Source organism: Aristolochia californica, unplaced genomic scaffold, assembly GCF_029961685.1.
Source record: "Aristolochia californica isolate CCGP_79_NKW_82.1479 unplaced genomic scaffold, dmAriCali1.0.hap1 SCAF_6, whole genome shotgun sequence".
Classification (NCBI taxonomy): Eukaryota; Viridiplantae; Streptophyta; class Magnoliopsida; order Piperales; family Aristolochiaceae; genus Aristolochia; species Aristolochia californica.
Genome location: NW_027182257.1, coordinates 6,794,386 through 6,804,659, shown reverse-complemented (window position 1 = coordinate 6,804,659; position 10,274 = coordinate 6,794,386). Strand labels below are relative to the sequence as shown.

The window sequence follows — 10,274 nt, the reverse complement described above, 5'->3', positions numbered from 1 at the left end:
TTTACAAAGAATATTTGATATCTGAAGTAGTAAAGGTCAGACAACAGGAAAGGTTCGAGCAATAAGAGAAAACTTAATTTTTCAAGATGTTTTAAATCATTAATAAATAGAGTTTATATGAGAACTATATCTCAAAATAAAGCTTTATGAGTCTAATTTATGACCCAATAAAACATTTCTCAATTCGATGTTTAGAGAGATATCAATATCGAGAGACTCAAAGGTTATGCTAGAAGTATGTTGATTGCAGAAATCAGAATTTTAAGACCCTTCCTCACATATCAGTCTATGTGTTTCAATTTTTTTTTTTTTCCTTTGAGTACATAAATTTTAGGCTCCAAAGTTTATTTTTTAATTGTATGCCTCATCAATTTACAAACATGCACATCATAGACTCTTCCTTACAAAATCCTATTTTGCATGTACCATTTCCCTTTTTCTCTCTCCAGCTATTACCTACAATTTGTATGACATAAATTCACTCCTATATGGACAAAAATCTTTAAAATTCCATCCTCAACAAACCTTTTTGCTAGACAAAATAACTTGTGTCCCACATGAAACACTAAATTAGGGTTTGTGATTGTTTCAAAAGAGAAACAAGGGAGAAGAAGGGCCTATTTCTCACATTTTTTTTTCATGAGAGTTTTCTATTTTATTTTACTAACTTGTTGCACTTAACTCTTAGGCTAAGCAAGTTCTTTGATTCAATTACCTTTACTGACCTTATGCATCATTGAGTTTTTCCAAAAAGTTCTTATTTTTTTTGGTCAATTGTGGTAAACGTTTTACTCTCGCTTAATGTTACTTTATTACTTTAAGAATATTTTAAAAGACATGACAGTAATATGGTCTTGTAATTTGTGTTATTTTTTTTTTTTTGTATCGGGACTGGTCACTTTGATTAATCTATTGTTTTGATGACTGCCTCCTTTTTTTGAAGTATGAGTGTTGCATTATTATCACATTTTACTTGAAGTATGAGAGCTACTATCTTTGTGTTTCTCCAACATTTTTTCCATGAATCATCTTTTATTTCATCATTTCAAAGCAATCTTTGTAAATCCACTACATGTAAAGAACAGGAGTACACCAAACATCCAACTTAAGTTTAATTTTTATCCAAAGTGGTATTTTGAGCTATGCTTATAAAGTGGGTTACTCTTTTTTTATTGCTCTAAAATTGGGTTGGTTGGCCTTCAAATTTGAGGGGCGCTTTTAGAATGGGGTTGGAAGTTTTGCCTTTGGGGTAGTGGTGATTTTTCTTCTCTCACATTTATTTTTGTGCAAAATGTCATTCTTGATAGGGGGTATTGTGGTAATTAAATGTTATATTACCAAAAATATCTAAGGGGGAGGATAGAAGATGATCTATAAAGATTTGTTTTCAGCCAATGTAGATTAAAGACTAAGATTGAAGTCCAAAAATATTTTTCTTTGCAAACTGAAGTTACAAACTCCATCTTGAGGGGGGAGTGCTGAAGAATATATATGGAAGAGTCTTACATGACTCTCATGAAAAGGTTTCTCATGGATGGAGCTGTAGTCAAGGAGGAAGTTTAGTATTTTTTGATTTTTTTAAGTAGTTCTTTACTATGATTATGATTAAGAATTTTATCATGGGTGTAGTTGGGAGTTGGGTAGTTTAATTCTATTATGTTTCTATGTGTTTTCTCTACTATAAATAGAGGTTCAATATAATCAAATTATAATAACTCAATGAATTATTTATCAATATTTAAAAATTCAAAAAAATATTACTCTTTTAAGAATGATAAAAAATATATATGATAAGGTCATGGATCGCTATAACTACGATACCAAATTAACATCCTAGATTAGTATGAGAAATAGAAATTAGAAAAGAATACAAGTGAAAAGACTACTTGAAGGAGAACATTCTAATTGAAACCATACTTAAGACTTGTAAATGTCTTGCACCTCATTTAAACATTATACCCATGCAAGTAAGATAATTCTTCAATTCACTTAGATTTGACCTTTTGTTGATGTTTCAAGAAATATAGAAATTAAATAGATTAAATTTTAAATAAAAATTCATCATCAGCAATTTTAAATGTTGAAAAATGAGAAAGAAGATGGCTAAGCCCACCTTAATGTATAATTACTGAAACAACATTAATATAAGAAAGTGTGTCGTGACCACGGCTTCTCTCTCTTCCACGGCTTGTCGTTATTCTAAGCTCCTAAACCTTCCACCCCTCGAAAAACGACCTGGCTTTCTATTTCTCGTTAAAAGCGCCTCTAAAACTTCCAAGGCCGTTTTGAGTCCGACCACCAATGCTCCCCCCTCTATACCACACGACCATTTCCTCCCTCCCCTTTTTCTTCTCTTTTCTCAATCTCTTCTTCCTTGTCTCTTTTCTTCCTCACCAGCTACGAGCATTCAATCTCCCTCTCTTCTTCTCCTTCAACAATGCTTCTCCCTCTATTTGTTGGAATTTCAATGTTACATTTTGAATTTCATTAAACGCTTCTCTCTTGCATCGCCTTGCTCCTCCATCTCTGCATCTTTGCCGCTTCTGCGAATGGTTGCATGTTTCTTGCACAGATAAAGAGGCTGGAAGCGGCACCTCCTTGTACGCATATTGACTGCACTGAGCCTTCCCACAATGCACACTTTTTTGCGCGGGAAATTTCAACAGATGATGTGAATCTAGGGTTTACCCAAGCCCAAGTAAGTTATTTGTAGTGCATGTCTCTAAGATACATGTTCGTAGCTCCTTTTCCGTTTTTTTTTATTCTTTTCAACTTCCGTTCTTCAGATGTGTCTGGCCGATATCACATAAAAGGTGGAAGTTGTGTAACATTTGGAAAGGTACATGTTTCATCCGGTGCATGCCTCTAAGTTTAGATGCTCCATTGCTGCATTTATATCTCACTTTTATTCTTTTCTAGTTTCATTTCTCGGACGCAACTGGCTGATATCAGCTAAAAAAAAATTGGAATTTTGTATAATATTTGGAAAGACACATCTTTCCTCAAGTGCATGTCTCTAGATCATATGCTTCGATGCAGCATTTCTTTTTCGTTTGTATTCTTTTCAAACTCTCACTGCTCGCATCTATCTGGCGGATATCAGCCGGAAACAAGGGAATTTGTGCAAATATTTGGAAAGGCGCATTTTTCCTCAATGGCACGTCTCAAAATCACTTGCTTCATTGCAGCATTTCTATGTCATTTTTATTCTTTTTAAGTTTCATTGTCTGGAAATAAAGGCTGGTATCAGCTCAAATAAATGGAATTGGTGTATTTGGAAAGGCACATCTTTCAGTTTCATCCTTTGTATTTCAAGACTATACCGTACCTTGATACGAACAAGCATCTTTTTCATTTGCTCATTAATCCGCCGGGGTTTCCTCTCTCTGTTTGGCTCCCTTTCATGTTCATAGCATGTATAGTTATTTCAAAAACTCGCCAGGTTGACCCTGCTGGTAGGGTTATGCTTGTACCATCGATACTGAATCTCAAGCCCAAAATTCATAAATCAACTGCTGGGAGTCATCTTTTCTTTTTTCTTTTTCTTTTTCTTTAATGATGATTCCACGAGCACACACAGCCAATAACCTAGAGAGAGTTGAGCTCAAGACCTCAAACTAGAAAACTCCCCACTCTCCGAGTGGGCTTTGAGCAAAAGGCCCAATTGACCAAGAATGTGATTCTTGAATTTCTTTTATTTTCTTTTATTTTTTTTCTTCCGAACATAAAGAAATGACAAATGAACAAAATGTATTTATTAAAAAAACAAAATTTATCTAAAAGAACTTAAACAACAAACAAGTTGCTTCTGATGAATTTTCTTCTGAATGGCTCAAAGTCTGAAAGTGTTGACCGGGATGAAAATGAAAGACAATCCAGCCAAGCAGTTTGCCAGCTAGAAAATTTTTGTTGCAAGCCTGACTAGTTTTAGCTGTTACACCATAATAGACTAAAGCCATAAATTTCTAAAGGCTTCAGATATTATGCAGGTTATAGCTCCAATTTTGAAAATTTATGCTTTCTGACCTGTCACACTGGGAGAAGGTTTCTGTTGAATGTGTTTAATGTTAAGGAGTTGTTTGCCCGAAAGTGTTGGAGGTGTCATTGTGACCAAAATCCGCCTTGAAATTAGCACTTAGTGCTGGGAACTTTTGCAATGGTTGGTTGTCAGCAAAAGCTGTATGCTTCTACATGAAAAGCCCTTTTGCAAGGGCTGGGATTTCCAAAAGGAAAAAGTGTTAGAGGTTCAATCGCTACACTCCTCTTGCTAATGTGTTTTATACATGGAGTTTCCGTAATTGGCGTGAAGGAGTTTGATGTGCTGTCATCAATCAATTCTTTATTCATAGCTTGCTGAGAACAGCAGGATGTCGGTGTGGATTTAAAGATTACACTAAATCTGGATTCCTTTGTGTACAAGATTGAAATTGGAAGGAGGTACTTTCTGTCTTAAATAAACTGCCCTGCTTGGAGAAGGTGATTTTCATATGCGTTATCAATTGACAGAAACTGAGGTCATGGCTAGATTCTATAACTGCATTTTCAGGTCTAAGTTTGAAAAAATTACAAATAAAGCACAAGCATTTGTACTCCCCTGTTGTCATTTCATAAGTACATGTTTGAAGGAATGGGAATACTGAAATTGACATATCTTTGTGATAAGAGATGCTGAATTTGATTCCGTTGACAACTTTTCCTTTTAAATCTTTTTCCATTATTGATCCTTGCAGTTGGATGTTAGAAGTCTAGCAATTTCAGTTCTTTTAGTTTAAGGAGATTATTTTTTCGGTTTTGGAAAAGTCAGTGGTGATAATTGCCACTGTTGCAGGTAATAAAATTTCTATGGACATAGAGACTCGGCGTCTTAAGAACAGAGTAAGACAACAGCGGTACAGGGCTCGGAAGCGTGAAGAGAAAGCTAAGAGTTATGCGTATATCAGTCAATCAAGCATTGAAACATCACCCATTCCCGTTTTTGGTACACCAAATGTGGCAAGTTTGCAACCAGTTGCAAGGCATGAGATGGGTGCTATAGACAAAGATGTAAATTACAACCATGGACAAGAAGGCAATCAGAACAGCAGGGAACAGTTGGTACAAGTGGATGGTGGAAATGGAGCCACAATACAGCTGTTTTACCCCACCATCTTGGGAACTCAAATGAAACATTTTGGTTATCCAGGCAGTGAACAAAATACTTCCATGGAGTTCCACGCCAGAAGCATGCACAGCCTAGAATGCACCATGGAAACTTCAGATACGACCCATGTTCACATGTTAGCTGCACAGGTGTGCTTACATCCATGTTCCTTTATAAAAATATGCTGCACTCTAAAATTAACCTATAGATGGAAATTCTCATTTCTTGGTGATTGGTACAGACAATACGACAACCTTTATCAGAAGTTGGAGATGGTTATATACTAAACACAAATCTTGAGGAAGAATTGGCTAGCGGAAGTCAACATGAACTTATGGCTCGTCGTCAAAAGAACAGAGAAAGACAACGTAGATACAGGGCCCGAAAGCGCCTTGAAGCGGATACGAAAAATGCATTTCTGGGAAGCCAGCAAATTTCTAGTCAAACCATGGAAGGGCTTGGTCCTGTAAGTGTATCTAATGCTCTGGTCTATTGTTCTCGAGATTGGAAGAAAGATGCTAGAATGGCTCACCAATCATGCAAGCCACCAAGCCTTTTACATGAACCTGCAGTTGAAGGAGAGCCACCATCGACAAGTGAGGTCCATTGTGCTACTGCTGATGCTAGTTGTATAGAAGTGAATGAAGCTATAGCTCCAAATCGAAGAGATTGGAAAGCAGAAGCCCGGAACAAGGACTGACATGCATCCAACATTTCCAAAACTAACAGCAAGCAGCTTACCCTCTTAGGCAGGATACACAGATTGATTGTTATTGGGGTATTTCTACCAATCTCTTCAATAGAGTAGTTTAATCTACTTTGCTATTCATTATATTCTCATTAGAATCAAATTGTTTGCTATGTTATATTTTGTCTGTAAAAAATCTTTACTCATTTCAATGTGTACCAGAAAGTAGACTATATGACCGTGTCAAACCAATGAATGTATATATCTCTATCATTGATCCAGAAAAATATACATTCTCAACAGCCAAACAACTTTCTTGGTTGGAGCCATTGAGAGAATATAATGGCACAAACCTTTTTTTCTTATTTATGTGTTAATGTGTCACTTGTCTTTCGAATTGAAGGTAGAGGCACAGGTAGGGGTGACATCGAATTGAGCCGATCCGAACCTGTTTATGTTCGAGCTGGGCTTTATTTAAATATTTCGAACTCGAGTTCGAGCCGAGCCTAGCTTTCAGCCTAAAATTGTAATCGAGTTCGAGCCAAATAATTTTAACCGAGTTCAAGTTCGAGCTTTAACCTATATTTAAAATTTTGCATAAAATACATATCAAAAAAATTATATATTAAATTATGCATACATTTTACATAAAAATAGGTATGACCTCTACTTAAAATTGGGCATAACCTCTGTATATTGACCTTGTATAATATTATCTATACATTGTGCATAAAATTATTCATAAAAGTTGCATAATTATGTATAAAATTTATTCAATAATCAAACATAAAAACATTCATTTGAAAAACAACGCTAGTTTTGTCCATTTGTACTCAATTAGATCTTTCTGATTCAAGGACTGAAAAACCAGATCATCGAGACAGAAAAGTTTAAGAAAAATGGTTTCGGATGACTTAATGGCTCGTTAACTTAAACAAGCCTAATTTGGAAAACCGAATTGAACCGAGCAAAACTCAAGCTGCCCGCAGTGCGGTTCGGTTCAATGCCACCCCTAGGTAAAGGTGAGAGTAATAAGATCACACTTGGTCAAGCTATAGCTTAATAATAAATCATAATATTCAATATATTACGAACATAATATGAGCATAACATGTGTGTATGAGGGATGGTGTGTTGTCGCAGGCAACAAAAAATAAAACCTATACTCCTAAAAATATATGTAGTAGTGCGAGTAAGGATCGATCTCACAAAGAGTGATAAAATATATGTAGTAGTGCGAGTAAGGATCGATCTCACAAAGAGTGATTAGTCTACTTTTATGCTTCGTGAACAAGTAAGGGGGGGGGGGGGGGGGGGGGGGGGGGGGTTGTATAACGAAAACACTTTTAAGAAAAACAACTTAGAAAAAATTCAAATTAAAAAAATCGAAATCAATCAAAAGAACAAACTTTGGTCTAAGTCAACATCCACCATCGAAATTTCACAATTCACCCCTTAGAACTATCTTCCTATCTCTCCTTTCGTAGTTAATTAGAAAACAAGTGATCCAATTAACCCGAACTGCTAAACAACCCAAGACAAGCATTAAAGGTTTAATCTAGCAGCAGCCTTAAGAATTAGAGAGATAAATGAAGCTAAACAACACAAGCACAAGCGACTGCATTTAATTTAGTCTAGCGTTCTTCTCAAGATCTAATAATTCCTGACGCATCAAATCAGCAAATCTCGATTGCTTCACAGGTTAGAGAGATCAAACAATTACAGATTTGACATCTAACCTAGCAGTAGATTACAACGAATAATAAACTAGTAGGCCTCCTAGTGATTAAATGAGATAATTATGAATGAAAATTACAGAAGAACATCGGATAGCCAAAACATAAATTGAATGATGAAAAGAAATTAGATCTCACAATTGTATTGATACCGAGGTTTCAGTTTCCTTTGACCAAGTCTGAAAGTTTAGCCACAGTTGGAAGATGGGCTCAAGCCCACGAGCTCAAGACAAGAAGCCCACATGACAAAGGAGTGGCATATGTGTAAAATATGGTACTTTCCATAAAGATGGCATATAAGTGTAAATATGTGTTCCTTTTATGTCTTTTGTTTTATCAAGTTGTAGCCCTAAGGGCATCGTAAAACTATAAATAAAGGCATTGGCTAAGAGAAAGGGCATTGAAGCACTCTCCTCTCTTTCCAAAAATTCGTCCAACCCTCATTTTTCTTTTTGACGCAACCCTCTTTTCCCTTAATCCAAACTCTCTCCTTCCACGTTCTTCTTCTTCTCTTTTCCTTATCTCTTCTTCTTCTTCTTCTTCTTTCTTGTTGATCTAAAATTCCTTTCATGAAATCCTAAATTCTACATGGTATCAAAGCAAGGAGTTTAGGATCTCTTCATAGAGTTATTATGAAATTTGTTCAAGAAGTTATAAAAGGAGTTCAACCATGAAGAGATAAAACACTTTTAAGAAAAACAACTTGGAAAAAATTCAAATTTAAAAAATCGAAATCAATCAAAAGAACAAACTTTGGTCTAAGTCAACATCCACCATCGAAATTTCACAATTCACCCCTTAGAACTATCTTCCTATCTCTCCTTTCGTAGTTAATTAGAAAACAAGCGATGCAATTAACCCGAACTGCTAAACAACCCAAGACAAGCATTAAAGGTTTAATCTAGTAGCAACCTTAAGAATTAGAGAGATAAATGAAGCTAAACAACACAAGCACAAGCGACTGCATTTAATTTAGTCCAACGTTCTTCTCAAGATCTAATAATTCCTGACGCAGCAAATTAGCAAATCTCGATTGCTTCACAGGTTAGAGAGATCAAACAATTACAAATTTGACATCTAACCTAGTAGTAGATTACAATGAATAATAAACTAGTAGGCCTCCTAGTGATTAAATGAGATAATTATGAACGAAAATTACAGAAGAACATAGGATAGCCAAAACATAAATTGAATGATGAAAAGAAATTAGATCTCACAATTGTATTGATACCGAGGTTTCAGTTTCCTTTGACCAAGTCTGAAAGTTTAGCCACAGTTGGAAGATGGGCTCAAGCCCACGAGCTCAAGACAAGAAGCCCACACGACAAAGGAGTGGCATATGTGTAAAATATGGTACTTTCCATAAAGATGGCATATAAGTGTAAATATGTGTTCCTTTTATGTCTTTTGTTTTATCAAGTTGTAGCCCTAAGGGCATCGTAAAACTATAAATAAAGGTATTGGCTAAGAGGAAGGGCATTGAAGCACTCTCCTCTCTTTCCAAAAATTCGTCCAACCCTCATTTTTCTTTTTGACGCAACCCTCTTTTCCCTTAATCCAAACTCTCTCCTTCCACGTTCTTCTTCTTCTCTTTTCCTTCTCTCTTCTTCTTCTTCTTCTTCTTCTTTCTTGTTGATCTAAAATTCCTTTCATGAAATCCTAAATTCTACATGGTATCAAAGCAAGGAGTTTAGGATCTCTTCATAGAGTTATTATGAAATTTGTTCAAGAAGTTATAAAAGGAGTTCAGCCATGAAGAGATAAAACACTTTTAAGAAAAAACAACTTAGAAAAAATTCAAATTAAAAAAATCGAAATCAATCAAAAGAACAAACTTTGGTCTAAGTCAACATCCACCATCGAAATTTCACAATTCACCCCTTAGAACTATCTTCCTATCTCTCCTTTCGTAGTTAATTAGAAAACAAGTGATGCAATTAACCCGAACTGCTAAACAACCCAAGACAAGCATTAAAGGTTTAATCTAGTAGCAACCTTAAGAATTAGAGAGATAAATGAAGCTAAACAACACAAGCACAAGCGACTGCATTTAATTTAGTCCAACGTTCTTCTCAAGATCTAATAATTCCTGACGCAGCAAATTAGCAAATCTCGATTGCTTCACAGGTTAGAGAGATCAAACAATTACAAATTTGATATCTAACCTAGTAGTAGATTACAACGAATAATAAACTAGTAGGCCTCCTAGTGATTAAATGAGATAATTATGAACGAAAATTACAGAAGAACATCGGATAGCCAAAACATAAATTGAATGATGAAAAGAAATTAGATCTCACAATTGTATTGATACCGAGGTTTCAGTTTCCTTTGACCAAGTCTGAAAGTTTAGCCACAGTTGGAAGATGGGCTCAAGCCCACGAGCTCAAGACAAGAAGCCCACACGACAAAGGAGTGGCATATGTGTAAAATATGGTACTATCCATAAAGATGGCATATAAGTGTAAATATGTGTTCCTTTTATGTCTTTTGTTTTATCAAGTTGTAGCCCTAAGGGCATCGTAAAACTATAAATAAAGGCATTGGCTAAGAGGAAGGGCATTGAAGCACTCTCCTCTCTTTCCAAAAATTCGTCCAACCCTCATTTTTCTTTTTGACGCAACCCTCTTTTCCCTTAATCCAAACTCTCTCCTTCCACGTTCTTCTTCTTCTCTTTTCCTTCTCTCTTCTTCTTCTTCTTTCTTGTTGA

General features: G+C 35.6%; 1 protein-coding gene across 1 annotated transcript; it reads left to right on the top strand.

The window, feature by feature from the left end:
- The first annotated feature begins 2,424 nt into the window (after positions 1 to 2,424).
- On the top strand, positions 2,425 to 6,048 carry LOC137935537 (uncharacterized). The gene is made up of 4 exons (XM_068780189.1): positions 2,425 to 2,698; positions 2,787 to 2,839; positions 4,829 to 5,289; positions 5,382 to 6,048. Exons 3-4 carry the CDS (start codon positions 4,843 to 4,845, stop codon positions 5,838 to 5,840), a joined length of 906 nt encoding a protein of 301 aa, XP_068636290.1. The 5' UTR covers positions 2,425 to 2,698; positions 2,787 to 2,839; positions 4,829 to 4,842; the 3' UTR covers positions 5,841 to 6,048.
- Positions 6,049 to 10,274: the final 4,226 nt, after the last annotated feature.